Consider the following 17,338-nt stretch of genomic DNA (forward strand, 5'->3'; position numbering starts at 1 on the left):
ACAAATATATCGGGCCTGGCGGCATGGCCTAGCGGCTAAAGTCCTCACCTTGAAAGCCCTGGGATCCCATATGGGCGCCGGTTCTAATCCCGGCAGCTCCACTTCCCATCCAGCTCCCTGCTTGTGGCCTGGGAAGCAGTCGAGGATGGCCCAATGCATTGGGACACTGCACCCGCGTGGGAGACCCGGAAGAGGTTCCAGGTTCCCGGCTTCGGATCGGCATGCATTGGCCCGTTGCGGCTCACTTGGGGAGTGAATCATCGGACGGAAGATCTTCCTCTCTGTCTCTCCTCCTCTGTGTATATCTGGCTGTAATAAAATGAATAAATCTTTAAAAAAAAAAAACAAATATATTGCAAAGCCATGGTTAGCTTTTCAGAACCTTTTAGAGAACAGATCCCATTGTTGTAATTATGGAAGATAACTTTTATAACTGTTCTTTGGGATTTATTTTCAGAACTAATTAAGAACTACTTGGACGAAAACAAAAAACTTTTACTTCAGATTCTTTTTTTTTTTTTTTAACCAGTCTTGGTGTTAAAAAGCTTTTGACTTTTCCCCAAATCAGGTCATTTTTCAGGGAATGGATATTTGCTAAACTGATGTTTTTAATAAAGTTAATTGCATCAAATTTAATTGATTAGATTCTAAAAGATATAATAGTGGTAGTAGATCTAGGAAAAATTTGAGTAGTTTGACAAAGATGGTAAGTATATGGTGTGTGTGTGTGTAGCCCAATAGTAATTTTTTAGCACCACGCTCTAACCAACTGAGCTAACCGGCCACTTCCAATAGTAATTTTTTTCAAGGATAATACAATGGTCACTTTGTATTTGTTACCTGTTCCTTTATTTTATTAAAGAATTTAATGTTTTGCCTATTAATTTTTTTAAGGTCCCTAAAGGTGGAAATTGCATGTTGGTTTTTTGTTAGTGGTCTTTTTTATGTTTTCTCCTGTAACACTTAAGAAATGTTGGATTGCCCATATTAGGTGCACACAGTATGTCTGTGCCTAATGATTGCCTAATGATTGTGTTCATGGGTTGAATGTTTGCAAGTAAAAGATAAAGAGAAAAGGATGTGCTTTATCTTTCAGAAATGGCAAGTTCCAATCCGACATATGTGGGGATGGAAGAAGGAGATCTCCCAACAAGACTGAAGTTGTTAGATGACTCGGTTGCTTGTGATAGTCCTCTGTTGGTGGCCTATGCTTCCCGGTAGGTTGTTCTGAATGTTGATTCTATAAGCACAAGCACATGTGTTGTTTTTGTACCTTAGTCTCTGAAGTTTCACTCATTGGCATATCAGGCAGCTTCTTGTTAGTATACTTATTAATATTTCTATGAAGTTATAGTATCTCATTGCTGGAGACTAATGTGTCTTTTTGGTTTTAAATGCAGGTTGTATGAGAAGTTTGGGGAATCTGCCCTTCGATCGTTGATCAGGTTTTACCCATCCATCTTGCCTTCGGATATCATGCAGCTGTGTCACCACAATCCAACTCAGTTTTTGGCCTACCTAGACAGCCTGGTGAAATCACGGCCTGAGGATCAGCGGTGAGGAGAAGGCTGTGTTTGCCGACGTCCCTTTCTTTTCACAGGGCATTGCTTCTCTTTGATAAGAAGGTGTCACAGTTTTACTGTTGATAACTGTAGGGTTGAGGCACATGCTGTGAAAAATGAGGCCCAGCAGTCCACTGTCCTGCCACACTTCATAGCTCACACTACAAATATGCACTTCTCACACTTTTCCCTTCCTTTCAGGAACCCTTAGGTCATCAGTGTAACATTAAGCCCCTTGAAGTTTGTGCTGTGGCACATCAGGCTAGTTCTTCACCTGTGGTGCTAGCATCCAATATGGACGCTGAATCGTATCCCGGCTGCTCCACTTCCAGTTGCGCTCCCTCTTATAACCTAGGACAGCAACGGAGGATGGCTCAAGTCCTTGAGCTTCTGCACGTATGTGGGAGACATGGAAGAAGCTCCTGGCTTCAAATCAGCTCATTGTAGCCATTTGGGGAGTAAAGCAGTAGATATAAGTCCCCTCTTTCTGTCTCTCCTCTCTCTGTAAAATCTACCTTTCAAATAAAAATAAGTCTTTAAAAGAAATTTAAGCCCCTCATTTAGGGTCTAGGCTATGACCAGTATAAGCTTCTTATTGTCTCCATTGGTGACTGGATTTACTGCCACCTTTTTATGGACAAGGTCTGAGCTTTTTGTGGCTCACTCTTAGTTCCAGCTCTTTTGACTGCTGCTTCATTTCCTATCTCCGCGTGTCCCTGGAACACCTGTGCCCCTTTGTTAATAGACTGCTGACTTCCCCCCTCTCCTGCTTCCTCTGATAAGATCACATTTGCTGTGTGGGTTTTTATGTCTTAGTTCTTAATTGATTTTTTGTGATCCTGTGGCATTTCCTTATCTTAAGGCTCAGGCATTCATATAGAAGACTTATTTCACCAGCATTTGTAGCAAAGGAGTTTTCAAGTTGTTGCATCTGCTGTATTGATCTCTTAATTAAACTGTACTCACCCTTCTCACACTTAAAACTTATTGATTTAAATTTATTCCTTTATTTGAAAAACAGAGAGACAGCGAAGCAGGCAGACAGCGCTCCTATCCACTGGTTCACATCTCTAAGTGTCCACAAAGGCTTGGTTTGAGCCAGGTTGAAGCCAAAACCTCAATCCAGATCTCCCACAGTGGCTTCAGGAGACTTGAGCTGTCACCTGCCACCTCCTAGCATGTACATTAGTAGAAACTGGAATTGAGATTGGCGCTAGGCCTCAAATCCAGATGCTCAAATATGAAATATGAGCATCTCACCCAGGGTCTTAACTGTTAGATCCAACCTTTGCCCCCACACCCCATGTTTATGTTTCCTTTCTCAGAATGAAGATTGTTGATCTTTCTCCCCAACTTTCTCTTAGGTCATTCTTCCTTGAGTCTCTTCTACAACCAGAGTCTTTAAGACTGGATTGGCTGCTTTTGGCTCTATCCCATAATGCTCCACCAAGCACAAGCACCATGGATGATGAAGGCTATCCCAGGTATGGAAAAAAAAAAAATCTTCCAAAGGACTAAGCTCTAGTTCCTTTGGAAAGGATCTAGTTTATTCACATATCATATTCTGGGCTTAGTTTTGGAATAACTATGGAAGAGACCCAAATTGTTTTTTTTTTTTTTTTTTTTTTAAATATTCATTTATTCATTAATTACATTGCATTACATGACACAATTTCATAGGTACTGGGATTCCCCCCCCTTCACCCCAAACCCTTCCCCCATCATGAATTCCTTCACCTTGATGCATAACCACAGCTCAAGTTCCGTTGAGATTCCCTAATTAAAAGTTTACACTATACAGAGTCCAGCATCCCACTTGTCCAGTTCAAGTTCAACCGCCTCTTAGGGAGGCCCAAGAGACCCAAATTGTGGTGGCGATATACTGAGTGAACTTCTTAGTGATTCTGAATATTTGTGTTACAGAAATCTGATGATTCCTTTTTAAAAATGCATGTTAATGCATGACTCAAGAGACATTAAATTGACCCTTGAACTCTTTCATGAGCTCACGAGAAGTGTGTGCAGGTGGATGTATGTGTTTGTGTTCCTAATGATTTGTCAAGGGATTTCTATACGCAGCTTTTAGAGTTCATAAAAAGGCATCCTGACACTTGAATCAGGAATGCGCCTATGTTTCCCTCCCAGAGCATCTTTGGAAAAGCCCCGCACACACTCAGGCAAGCGGCCTGGAAGGATATGCCGTGGCTGGCTGTGAGGGATGCGCTTTATAGGCTGATCTCCTCTTGCTATCAGTTGTCTAAAACATCTGACTTTTAAAAATGAGCAGGTTATATTAAAAAAATGTAAAAAAAAAATGTAACAGTGGGTTGTAGTCTGTTTTATTGGAAGCCTAAGTAAGCACTTTCTGGAGCTGAACTTCACAGCTGTGTTTTTCATTTCACAGGCCTCATTCACACTTGTTTTCCTGGGGTTACAGTCAGCTAATCCTTCTTCTAATTAAACTTCCTGCAGATTTTACAACCAAAGAGAAAATGACTGACATTTGTAGGTCTTGTGGGTAAGTAAGAACTTTTATAGAGGCTGAAGCTGAAATAGTCATTTCAGTTAAGGGTTCAGAGTTAAGTGCCTGAATTGATGTGCATTATCATTCTGAAATTCTCCGTGCTGCACAAAAGTAAATATAGCTTTTTGTTATAACTAATAGTGAACATCTGTTTCCTGTTAAATTTTGCATATATTTTTCGTAGCAGAAACTGGCCCTTGCTAATTCGTTGCAACTACTTGCTTAGTAACCTGCCCCAGTTCTCAGGCATGTTGATGGTGCTTAATTAAGCACCAGTTACAGCTGATACAGGATTTTGGAGGAGATTGATTAGCATGGACTCAATGGAACTTCTGGGGAAGGAAGCAGGGAGGAAGTGAGATTGTGGAGGTGACCCCGAGAGACGGGGAGGATTTCTGTAAAGGAACCAGAAGGCAGGGGTGGCAGATAAAAGAGGAAGGACCTGAAAAACTTACATGGCTTTTTATTCACTTTGCATTTGTGTCGGTTATTTACTGCTTGGCAGTGTTTTACAGCTCCACCTGGGTTATAATCCTGTGTCTGTTGTTTTTTTCTCTTAGTGTCTAATTGGTACAGTGGTAAGTGCTAGACGCAGTCTTGTTCACTGATGGAGTTAAGACTGGTCACGTATGGGTAATGGGAGCCTGCAGGGTCTTGGCACCTGGTCAGAAGAATTTAGTTATCAGTAGAGACCCTTCTGGACTGTCTGGTGTAGTAATTATAAAATGAAAGTAGAACTTTCTTGAGTTCATGGCTGTTATCAGATATACCGGACTGGAGAAAGACCAGCCAGGAATCTGTTGCAGTAAGTAGTTCATGTTGAGTGCTTTGATGGTCAGTAGCACAGTCAAAGAAGCACATGCAAGAGAAAGGTCACAGGAAAGTACAGCAGGATTTGTTGGTACCGGATGTAGACAATGAAGGCAAGGAAGCATCCAAGAGAACTTCCACAGTTTGTGTATTTGGAGAAGAAATATGCTACTTTGATATTGAATCTTAAAGTTTACGAAGTATTTAAAGCTTAAAAATGCTTCAGGCTGGGTACTTGGTCACAAATGTCAGTGTTTATTGTTAGCTTTTCTTCTGCTTAAATACTCTAGATCACAGTTGTCTAATAGAACATTCAATGGCGATGGAAATGTTGTGCATTGTCCAATTTGGTAGCCACTAGCCACATGTGGCCTCTGAGTCCTTACAATGTGGATGCATCAACTGAAAAACTGGCATTTACATTTTATTTACTTCTAATTAATTTCAGCATGAAAAGCCAGGTGTGCCTGCTGCCTACTGTTTCGCACAGTGCAGCTCCAGGCACATTCACTGCCTTTGATTGCTTTCTTCGACTTTGATTTCTTCCAAGTTTCTGGCCTGGCTATCTTACTCTCTGTTTGGAGCTGGAGAGAAGACGGGAGGCCTTCATCAACATTGTGTATCTGAATGATATGAGCCTGATGGAAGGGGACAATGGTATGTCAATCCCAGCTGCTTACTCTTGGCTAAGGTATTTTACAAATCATTCCACACTTTTCGGTAAAGAAATGTAGTGAACAGTTCAATGGTCATGTACATCATTTTAACTGCTTGGCAGATTTACAGTTTTTTTTATCTACTATTTGGTATGTTGTGAAATCACAATTGATAAACTACAGATAGTTTTTCTATTTTAAATGAGATAAGACTCTTGGGGTAGTTACTATTATTGCCCCTTTCCAGCACTTAAAACTGAGGCCCAGGGCCCGGCGCGGTGGCCTAAAGGCTCAAAGTCCTTGCCTTGAACGTGCTGGGATCCCATACAGGCACCGGTTCTAATCTCGGTGGCCCCACTTCCCATCCAGCTCCCTGCTTGTTGCCTGGGAAGGCAGTCAAGGACAGCCCAAACCTTTGGGACCCTGCACCCATGTGGGAGACCCAGAAGAGCTCTGGGCTCCTGGCTTTGAATCGGTGCAGCTCTGACTGTTGCGGTCACTTGGAGTGTGAATCATTGGACAGAAGATCCTCCTGTCTATCCCATTCTCTCTATATATCTGACTTTGCAGTAAAAATGAATAAATCTTTAAAAAAAAAAAAAAGCAACTGAGGCCCAGAAAGAACAATAAGTTGGCACAAGGCCACATAGCTAGTAAATGCTAGACCTAGTACTGTGATCCAACCTGACTCCCTAAAACTGCTTTTCCTGTGTTTTTTACTGCATCAGCTTGCTTTTTGTGTAACAAAAGAGTAAAACTAGTGAGATGAAATGGGCCTGGACCTGGGTACTCTGCTGTGGGATGCAGGTATCTCAAGTGGGGGCTTAATCACTATGCCAAGTGCCAGCCTGTCTCTTCCAACCAACAAAGGAAAAACAAATGTCTGAAGGCCAGGCTTCGCCATACTCCATCAGAGGTGGGAGAAGCCATCCTGCAGTCAGGCAGTAGTCCTGGGGTGTTTCGGATGCTGCTGGAGAAGCCAAACCACAGTCCCTCGCCAGCCGTTTCTAGCTTGTGGGCGTGGGAAAGGGAGAGTCATGACGGAAGCAAGAAAGCCAGTTAACAGAGGAGGGAAAGCCTTAGGTGGCACAGCTCAGATCCGCCTGGTTTCACAAATGAAGCCAGCGGGCCAGGAGGTAGGTTTAGATCACTCTCCTGTACATATTCTTTTTTTTTTTTAAGATTTATTTATTTTTATTGGAAAGGCAGAGAGAAGGAGAGACAGAAAGATCCTCCATCCACTGGTTCCACTCCCCAAGTGGCTGTAGTGGCCAGAGCTGAGCCAATCTGAAACCAGGAACCAGAAGCCTCCTATAGGTCTCCCACATGGGTGCAGGATCCCAAAGCATTGGGCCGTCCTCGACTGCTTTCCCGGGCCACAGACAGGGAGCTGGATGGGAAGTTGAGCAGCCAGGACACTAACTGGCACTAATATGGGATCCTGGCGCATGCAACCTGAGGATCCAGGCATTAGGCCATTGCACTGGGTCCACCTGTACATATACTTTTAAGAAATAGAACAAGAAAAGTTAACTATAAATGATTTGTTTTTTGAAAGTTACAATGTGGTGTATTTGTTATTGAAAAATATTGAAAAATTGGAAGCGTTAAGAAAATATCACCTAAAATGCTTCCTTCCCAGAAAAAAGTGCTCCCAAACTTTTTGTTCATGTAATAATACTATTAATAATAAGGATCTGATCTATTAAATAGGAGCCTTTCTTGATATTTTCCTCCTGATACATATCAACTGCTGTTTAAGGTGTGTTGGTTTCATTGCCGAATTCAAAATATGTATCGTCTTGAAGCTGCTTGCCTTGAACCTAGAATAAAATCCAGTCTTCAAGTTAGGTCCACTGAACCCATCCTCACTGCTCATTACCATCTTTTTGTGCCTTATGCTGTTTTATTTTTTTTCTTCTCTTCCCTCTCCTGCCCTCCCCTCCCCTTCCCTCTGTTCCTCTCCTCTCCCCTTCCTTCCTGTCCCCTCCCCTCCCTTCCTCTCCCCACCCCTCTTCTCCTCTCCCCACCCCTCCCCTCCCCTCCCTTCCTGTCCCCTCCCTTCCTCTCCCCTCCCCTCTCCTCCCCTCCCCTCCCTTCCTCTCCCCTCTCCTCCCCTCCCTTCCTCTCCTCTCTTCTCCCCTCTGCTCCTCTTTTCTCCCCTCCCCTCGTCTCCCCTTCCCTCCCCTCCCTTCCTCTCCCCTCTCCTCCCCTCCCTTCCTCTCCTCTCTTCTCCCCTCTGCTCCTCTCTTCTCCCCTCCCCTCGTCTCCCCTTCCCTCCCCTTCCCTCCTCTCCTCTCCTTACAGTTACTTATTTTTATTTGAAAGGCAGAGTTATAGAGAAAAAGAGAGGAACAGAGAGATCTTCCATCCTCTGATTCGTACCCCAGATGGCTAGAGCTGGGTGAATTTAAAGCCAAGAGCCAGGAGTTTCATCAGGGTCTCCCGTGTGGGAGCAGGCACATTAGCAGGAAGCTACATTGGACGTGGAGTAGCTGGGACACATGGAATGCTGGTGCTGCAGGCCAAGCCTACTACACCACAGTGCCAGACTGCATCTTAGGCTGTTTAAAATTTCCTTCAACTCTCAAGTTCTTTCTTGTGTCCCCAGGTCTTCCATGTTTCCTTTGTCAGAAAGACAAGCTTCCACCCTTCCCTCCCCAGAGCCCCGATCCATGTGTGTATCACCCGGCCCACATGCTCAGCTCATCTTTTAGCTCTGCCTAAATGTCACTTCCTCATGAAAGCCTTCTTGCTGCCTCTAAGCAAAACCCACCATTCTCTCTAATGTTCTATTCCATCATAATTCTCAGTGCAGTTTGTAGAATGCGTGTTTATTTGAGTTTTGTCACCTTAACCAGACTATAAGCTCTGCCGCAGTGCAGGGAGTTTGCCTGATTGGTTCGTCAGAGTTTAGCCAGTTCCTAGCATAGTTTGCAGTGAATAATTACTGTGTAAAAGAATTCTGAAGCTGATTTTATGGCTTCTCCCTGATTTTCATGAGCCATTTGTCCCATGAGTGTCTAGTATATACCTTTTGTGTGAGGGTGAGGAGGTTGCTATTGGATATTTGTATGGTTTCATGGCGGATGGCCGGAGCCTCTGCTGTGTGCAGGTAGTGCAGAGCTGCCATGACAATGCTGTTTCTATGTACACGTGCAGGTTGGATCCCGGAGACTGTGGAGGAGTGGAAGCTGCTTCTCCACCTCATACAGAACAAGGGCACGAGGCCAGCCCCTGCGGAGTCACTCCATGGGAGCCTCAGCGACGGGCCTTCCCCCATCACCGTGGAGAATGTGGCACTCCTGTTAGCCAAGGCTGTGGGCCCTGATCGGGCCTGGGCGCTGCTGCAAGAATGCGGGCTGGCCCTTGAGGTGTCGGAAAAGTTTACCAGGACTTGTGATATCCTGAGGATTGCCGAGAAAAGACAGAGGTAATACCAGTCAACTCTGCTCTCTCCTGGCTACTTAGGAATGTAGAGGCCCACCCACTGGGAGAGGTTGGTAGAGTGTAGACATTGTCCAGTCCCCACCCCTCAATAACAGATGAGGAGGCCAAAGCTCATGTGGTGATTAAGGTGATGAAGGAAGAGGCTAGGGTAATCGTTCAGTCAGTGTCACGACTGAGGCGCCGTTATTGGTGCTAGATACTTAATCGTTATTTGACACTTATTTTTTATTGTGATAAAATGCACATTAAATACACTTTGCCATTTTAACCATTTTAAATTCAGTTCAGTGCTGTTAAGCACATCACACTGTTGGGCAGCCAGTCTGCAGGACTCTCTTGCACTGGAATCCATGCTCACTAAACAACTACTCCTTCCACCTCTTTCCCCAGCCCTTGGCAACCACCACTGTATTTCTGTTTCTGGAATTGGATTGTTCTATATTCCTCATTTAACAGGACTCGTACAGTGTTTGTCTTTTGGACACTGGCTTATTTTACTTAGCGTGAGGTCCTAGAGGTTCACCCATGTTGCTGCTGGTGTTGGAATTGCCTTCCTTTTTAAGTCTGAGTGCTGTTAGTATGTATATACCACACTTTGTTTTGGGCTCTTCCCACTTCTTGGCTCTTGTGTGTAATGCTACTATGAACATGGGTGTACAAATAACCCTTTGAGACCCTGCATTTCAATTCTTTTTTTTAAAAAAAGATTTATTTTTATTACAAAGTCAGATATACAGAGAGGAGGAGAGACAGAGAGGAAGATCTTCCGTCCAATGATTCACTCCCCAAGTGAGCCTCAACGGGCCAGTGCACGCCGATCCGAAGCCGGGAACCAGGAACCTCTTCCAGGTCTCCCACGTGGGTGCAGTGTCCCAATGCACTGGGCCGTCCTCGACTGCTTTCCCAGGCCACAAGCAGGGAGCTGGATGGGAAGTGGAGCTGCCGGGATTAGAACCGGCGCCCATGTGGGATCCCAGGGCGTTCAAGGTGAGGACTTTAGCTGCTAGGCCATGCCGCAATTCTTTTGCGTGTATACTCAGAAATGAAATGGCTGGATCCTATGGTAACCCTATTTTTTAATTTTTGAGAAGCCATCATAATGTTCTTGTAGAGACTGCACCTTCTTACATATCTGCCACTTTCTCTACATCCTCACCAACATTTTTTTAATTCAGTGGCTGCCTAGTGGGTGTGAAGCAATCACACCGTGATTTTATTTACATTTTCTAACAATGACCGGTGCTGAGCATCTTTTCATACACCTAATGACCATTTGAATATCATCTTTGGACAAATACCTATTCAAGGCCTCTGTCCACCTAAAAAAATGTTTATTTTCATCTACTTGAAAGACAGTGAGTGACAAGAGAGATCTTCCATCTGCTTTCTGACTCCCCTGACACCAGATTTGGGCCAGAATGAAGCCAGAAGCCAGGAGCTCCATGTGGGTTTCCTACATGGGTTGCAGGGATTCAAGCCCTTCATCTGTCCTCTGCTGCCTCCCAGGATGTGGTAGCAGGAAGCTGAATGGAACAAGTGCTCCGTAGGGGCTAGGGTCACCCCAAGTGGTGACTTAACCTCATACACCACCAGCCCAGACCCTTCTGTCCACTTGAAAGTCAAAACGATTTGATGATGATAACTTTTGCTGTAGGAGCTTTTTCATATCCCCTTGTGAGGTAATGAGAGATGTTTCCAGGTTGTTGCCTTATCACTGATTGTGATCGTGATTTTTTTGCACAAACTTTTGACTCCTGTGATTCTTTGTAGATTGTAAGGTTTCTGTGAAGAATGAGCAGTCACCTGAATTTGTTTTGTTTTCTTTCTCTGGGATTGCAGAGCCTTGATACAAAGCATGCTTGAGAAATGCGATCGGTTTCTCTGGTCTCAGCAGGCCTAACGGAAGACGATCTTACAGAATTTCCTGACATTTCGAGTAAAATGGAACTGTGTTCCTACACCCTCTGCCTGTGTTTGTTTCTGAAGGAAACCCCTGCCATCTTGTTAGGGTTCCCTTTGTCAGTGTCTATAACCTTGCCCTTTGTCACTGTGACCTCAGCATGAATCAGCCAAAGTTGGATTGTGCATGGAGTCAATCCTCATTTGCTGGAACCAGAGCATGACAGCTTGTAATTTATCCTGAACTGCAGTATTATTTTCTGTCACTCATGGTTTGGGGGCATTCTTGTCCCATTGTACTCCTGTATTACTCGTGTGAAGGCAGGTGATGCTGTTGACTGGAGTTTAATTCTTTTTATATCTTGTCTGGGACCACATAGAAATTATTAAAATAGGACATGATGTAATGGAGTTAACATGTAAGCTTGTGAAGCACTGATGTTTCATGTTATATTTAAATAACATGGCCATATCGAAATTGAACTAATTGACTCTTTTCACCCAGTATTTACTTGGCTTTTTCTGATCTAAAGCGATACAGAACTGACTGATTAATTACCAGAAATGTTATCTCTAATGATTCTAAAAAAAAAACATGCACTTTAACAATGTTTTTTTTTTTTAAAGCCATAATAAAGCTGAGTTCTAATAAAGACTGTACAGTGCTTGTATTATTTAAGTGATGTACCTGGACTGTCACCCATCAGGCTGATAAACTTCAACATAGCATGTTATACGTTATTTTCAAACTGAATGTAAAATCTGATGAAAGTTTTCTTTGGAGCAAATGTAGATGTGGGGATTGTTGTGAGCAGTGTGCAGGAAGATGTGGGATGAACTCACTGTGGGGCAGGCATGGAGTTGGATTTACTTTCTTACATAGAGGATATGGACACAAGCTGCTCTCATAGTTACAAGTGGCACCAGGATATGATGTGACTGAGGGGCTGAAGAGATTTTCCAGAAAGGAGGCTTTGCAGAGCGGCATAGAATTTTGGGAAGTGTGTGCAGCCTTCCTGCTTGGGTCAGCCAGATTTGGGCTGTACCGGACTTTGTTTTCGTGAACTGTGAATTTAGGCCAAGGTAGAGTGTTAGAGCTCTTCTTTCACTATCTATCACCTTTGGTCTTATGCAATGACACAAAGAGGATCCAAAGGGGGGAAAAAATCAGGGCAAGCAGACAGCAAGGGCTGGCAGCGTTGTGCAAGCATTTCCTGACAGACCCTCTCGGGACACGGTAATCCTCATTTGCCACGGGGTACAGAGAGGAATTCCTTGCGTAAGAAGCAAAAATATGACTTGAATTTCTTTTCCAACTCAAACTGAAAAATCCCCTGAAATCCAACATTGCAGTTTGGATAGAATGTTTGGCCAGTAGGTGGTGTTTTCAAGTAGATTTTGTCTTTCAGTTGCTGAAAACTTCCAGGCCCACTGTGACTCATGGGTGCCTCACTTGCTGTTCTTGGGGTGTGAGTTTTGGGTAACCGAGCTGCCAGGCAGCAGGGTGGCCGAGAGCTAGTGTTTGCAGGCTGACAGCCAAGGGTCTGCAAATCTGTTCCCTTTTACTAAATGTGCTTGAGCAAGGAGGTGTTTTCCTCGGAGTGGTTGCTTTCTCTTGTGGAACATGATAATAGTAGCACTCGCTCTGGGTGGCTCTCTGAATGTGAAGCCTGTGGCACAGTGTCTTACCAATGCCAGGTGAGGAGCAAATGAGGCCAAAGTGTAGGGCACAGAGCCTGTGATGTAGCGAACAGGCCATAATGCGAGCTCCTGTTTGGGAGTGTGGAATGTCTCTGCCTCACCTGGAGAGTTTGGTTCATATGAGCTAGTCAGAGCAGGAGGACCAAAACTGAAGTCAGCCATTTCCTTGTATGTGTCCTGGTCAAGGCTCTGGACCTTGCCATCCTTGCATCTTCCCCTGCCTTTACCCTTCACATTAGTAAGTCAGTTCTCTGATGATTGGCTTTTTCATTAGAGATCCCTCCCCTGGTCTCTATTGCTATATCATGACCTTTTTTTAAAGATTGATTTATTTATTTTTAGTTTCTTTTATTTTGAATTTTAGGATCCAATTTCATAGGATCTTTAAAATTGTTTTATTTTTAATTTTTAATTTTATGGTATAATTTGTTTATTTTTATTTAAAAAGCAGGCTTACAGAAAGAAGAAGAGACAGAGAGAGAAGGTCTCCTATCTGCTGTTTCACATGTCACATGGCTGTCGTGGTCAGAGCTTAGCCAGTTTGAAGTCAGGAACCAGGACCCATTGACTTGAGCCATCTTTTTTTTTTTTAATTCTTTTTTTTATTATTAATTATATTGCATTATGTGGCACATATTTATATGCACTGGGATTCCCCCCACCCCTTTCCAAACCCTCCCCCCCACGGTGGATTGCTCCACGTTATTGCATTTCCATAGTTAAAATTCAGTTGAAATTCTTTCATTGAAGGTATTTACCAAGCATACAGTCCAGCATCTTATTGTCCTGGTAAGTTCAATAGTTTCTTGGTGAGACCATCTCTGGTCTGAAGGTAGAGCCAGCAGAGTATCATCCCAATCAATTAAAAGCCCCAACATAATATTTTTTTTATAGATTTATTATTATTGGAAAGCCGGATATACAGAGAGGAGGAGAGACAGAGAGGAAGATCTTCCATCTGATGATTCACTCCCCAAGTGAGCACAACAGCCGGTGCTGCGCCAATCTGAAGCTGGAAACGTGGAACCTCTTCCGGGTCTCCCACGCGGGTGCAGGGTCCCAGATCTCTGGGCCGTCCTCTACTGCTTTCCCAGGCCACAAGCAGAGAGCTGGATGGGAAGTGGAGCTGCCGGGATTAGAACCGGCACCCATATGGGATTCCAGGGCGTTCAAGGTGAGGACTTTAGCCGCTAGGCCATGCCGCCGGGCCCCCCAACATAATATTTACAACCAATTACAACATTATGGCATTAATTGACATGGTATTGATTAACCAATATGTTAATAGGAAAATGCAGGTTCTCAACCACAACCTGTGACTTCTTCATAGACATTTCCATTTTGGTTTATATTCAACCGTGTTCTATACACCTTAAAATGGCTATAGATTGCCATTCAGGTGTCTCATGTATGTTTTAGTTTTAGTATTTAGCAGTTTATAGCATTGAAGCATGGTTTCTCTGAACCTGGCTGTTTTTTGGGTAATCTAACTCTATAACAAGACATATGTCAACAGTTTAGGTGAACAGTTATAGGAGGGGTGTGCAGAGAAATCTTCAATACCCCAGTGAGGAGTAACTAATCTTTGTGTCCCACCCAGTGAGTTATAAGTGCATCCCCGCTGACCATTTCCTGTCTGTTTCTAAGCTTTCCTTGTTGTTCTCTATCTATTCTAGTTTGTTTGTTTGTTTTGAGGGGTTTCTGGAGCGATCCTGATGGTCATTACAAGAAAGGGTGGGGACCCAAAGTTGGAAGCAGGCAAGGACCAGAGAAAGCTCCTCTCCCTAGTCTCGAAGGAAGTTTACTGTTCTTCTGTTTCTGCGGACCGCTCAGTGCTCCTGGTTGTCGTTCCGATGTCCTTGGATCCTGCAAGGCAGGATTTGGGCTTCTTCCATTCCCATGTGGTAGATCCAAATGGGGGTGGGTGACCTCAGAGTTCTTGGCCTCTGAAGGCACTCCATTTCCCCGTGGTCTCCTTCGAGCCATCTTCTATTGCTTTCCCAGGCCAGGAGCAGGGAGCTGGATGGGACATGGAGCAGCCAGGTAATGAATTAGTGCCCATATGGAATGCTGGCACTACAGAGTAGAAACTAGCTTGTTGAGCCATGGCGTTGGCTCCCATCACTTCTTTCCTAGACAATTGCAGCAATTCAGTGACCTTTCTGTCTTCACACCCAGACAAGGACATCATCTTTGCCTCCACTGCCACTAATCAGTCTGCACATTAACGTGCATGTGACCTTGAGTCTCACCCAACTCATAAACCTGTACTCATGAACACTCCACAGTGGCTTGTTTTTTTTTTTTTTTTTTTTTTTAACAAATTAAAATGTTGGAACAAGAATAGAGCATACTGAAGCCACAGTGGCTTGTTAAAAAAATACACATGCCAAGGATCCCGCCCCGAGCCGAGGGTCAATGGCCTACTTTAACCTTGCTGCCGACTCCCACGCATTGTTCCTGGCTTTAGATAATAGCCTTATCCTAGCTCACAGTAGACTGCGGCCTCTGAAAAGACTGCATTTTTTTGGTGTCGTGGCAAAGTAATTGCAGGTCCCCTGCCAGAACCTGTGCCCTCTGGAGGGATAGCCTTAGTCACACCACTTCCAATGAGAACTTCCTGCGGCTCCGTTTGCCCTCAGAGTCAAGTCCAAACCCATGAACTTCTCTCTCTCTTTCATTATTTAGATGTATCTAGTTGAAAGGCGCAGGGAAGCAGGAGAGATGGAAATCTTGCGTCCATGAAGTTCATGTCCCCAAATGATCACAGCAGGCAAGGCTGGGCCAGGCCCAAGCCGCAGCCTGAAACTGCATCTGGATCTCCCATGTGTGTGGCGGAGGGCCCATCTTCCTCTGCTCTTCCCACTGCCCCAATGGAGAGCTGGCTCAGAAGCACAGCGGCTCAGATGTGAACCTGTGCTTGAATGCTTGATAGTGGATGTCGGCTTTGCAAGCAGTGACTTAACACACTGCACCATGATGCCAGCTCCTTGAGCTTTCCCTTTAAGGCCCTCTCTGACTTATTTCTCAACTGTTTTTCTTACTTTCGGATCCCCAGTTTATCCCTCATGTTAGGTTCTCTGCCTTTTGGATACATTCTGTGTGCTGCTCTTGCTAGTTAAATCTTGCTCAACTTTGACATGACTTTTCTCCCAGTGCCCACCTGCTGAGACCTTCCATCCCCCCACTTCTGCCGGCCTTGTGCTGCCGGGGCTCGCCCCTGCAAGTTTTACAGGAACTATACTGCAACAAGTCACAGGTAAAAGCAGCTTTTTATTAACTGGGACTCTGAGAGCACTGAACTTCCTCTGTAACACAGCACAGCTCAGCTGGAGGAGCCTGTGGTTTCCAGTCAACCTTGGCCCAGCGGCACATGGAGGAACACAGAGAAACGGAAACTTCTTGCTTGGTAAATCTTCCCTAGAGGGTTTAGTACCGCCATGAACACAGGCACGGTCTCCCAGACTTCCAGTTTCCATCTTACCCAGGTGCTTAGTAATGTCATTCCAAGCTAATAAATTCCTCTAGAGATGTAGGTATTGCTTATATCCGATATAACTAGGACATAACTTGAGTTTGCTAATACAGTATCTGTGATTTATTGATTGATTTGAGAGGCAGAGAGAACAAGGTCCCATCCACTTGTTCACTCTCTAAACACCCACAATGGGGCCAGGCTACAGGCAGGAGCCGAGAACTCAATCCAGTGCTCCCACGTGGATGGCAGGACTGGACACTTGAGCCATCGCCACTGCTGCTCTGCCAGTGAACATTTTCTTAATGGAACGGGAGCATCCCGAGCAGCATCTTGGAGCTAGGCCAAGCACCTGTTCTTGGGTCAGTGCTTCTAACTCCTGGACTGTGTGACTCCGGGTAAGCTTGAGAGGTCTGGGGCCTGTGCAGTTGCTCAAGAGGCTTGGAAGCCTGTACTTGGTTTCACGTTCTGCTTCCACTGCCTTGAAAATCTTCATTTCTGGACAAGGATCTTACTCCCCCCCCCCCCAACTTTTGGTTTGTTGGTTTGTTTATATTGCAAGCTACTGCCGCAGCCATCTAGGGTCTAGTCTGAGACTTTTTGCATTTCGTACAAGGTCCCAAGTGATATATATATTTTTTATAATTGAGATTTATTTATTTTTATTACAAAGTCCGATGATTCACTCCCCAAGTGACCGCAATGGCCGGTGCTGAGCCGATCCGAAGCCAGGAACCAGGAACCTCTTCCGGGTCTCCCACATGGATGGAGCTTCCCAAAGCCTTGGGCTGTCCTCGACTGCTTTCCCAGGCCACAAGCAGGGAGCTGGATGGGCAGTGGAGCTGCCGGGATTAGAACCGGCGTCCATATGGGATCCTGGGGCGTTCAAGGCGAGGACTTTAGCCGCTCGGCCACGCTGCCGGGTCCGATCCCAAGTGATATAGCTGTTTCTGTCTTTGAATCACAATTTGAGAAGCCAGACTCAGTTCAGAGTGTCACCCAGAAACAACTTGGAAGGAACCTGAAAAAGTAAGAGGCAGGAGCCTGAGGGCTGGTGCCATAGCGCAACAGGCTAATCCTCTACCTTCAAACAGCAGCATCTCATATGGGCAGCACTTCCATTCCCAGATGCTCTACTTCCAATCCAGTTCTCTGTTTGTGGCCTGGGAAAGCAGCAGAGCAAGACCCAAGTTCTTGGGACCCTAAACCTACATGGGAGGCCTAAAAGAGGCTTCTGGCTCCCAGCTTCAGGGTGGCTCTG

The 17,338-nt window shown here is 44.8% G+C and overlaps 1 protein-coding gene across 2 annotated transcripts in view; it reads left to right on the plus strand.

Moving 5' to 3' along the window:
• The window catches only part of HPS5 (HPS5 biogenesis of lysosomal organelles complex 2 subunit 2), a 51,044-nt gene extending 39,480 nt beyond the window's left edge, over window positions 1-11,564 (plus strand). Inside the window, exons 18-24 of one of the 2 annotated variants that reach the window (XM_058663272.1) lie at window positions 1,097-1,217; window positions 1,401-1,556; window positions 2,927-3,046; window positions 3,967-4,080; window positions 5,447-5,553; window positions 8,715-8,985; window positions 10,842-11,564. In XM_058663272.1, coding sequence (XP_058519255.1) covers window positions 1,097-1,217; window positions 1,401-1,556; window positions 2,927-3,046; window positions 3,967-4,080; window positions 5,447-5,553; window positions 8,715-8,985; window positions 10,842-10,902 — 950 coding nt within the window. In that variant the 3' untranslated portion in view covers window positions 10,903-11,564. The remainder of the gene's footprint in view (window positions 1-1,096; window positions 1,218-1,400; window positions 1,557-2,926; window positions 3,047-3,966; window positions 4,081-5,446; window positions 5,554-8,714; window positions 8,986-10,841) is intronic. The other variant, XM_058663273.1, reaches the window with a different exon arrangement.
• Window positions 11,565-17,338: the final 5,774 nt, after the last annotated feature.

Source organism: Ochotona princeps, chromosome 4, assembly GCF_030435755.1.
Source record: "Ochotona princeps isolate mOchPri1 chromosome 4, mOchPri1.hap1, whole genome shotgun sequence".
Taxonomy (NCBI): domain Eukaryota; kingdom Metazoa; phylum Chordata; class Mammalia; order Lagomorpha; family Ochotonidae; genus Ochotona; species Ochotona princeps.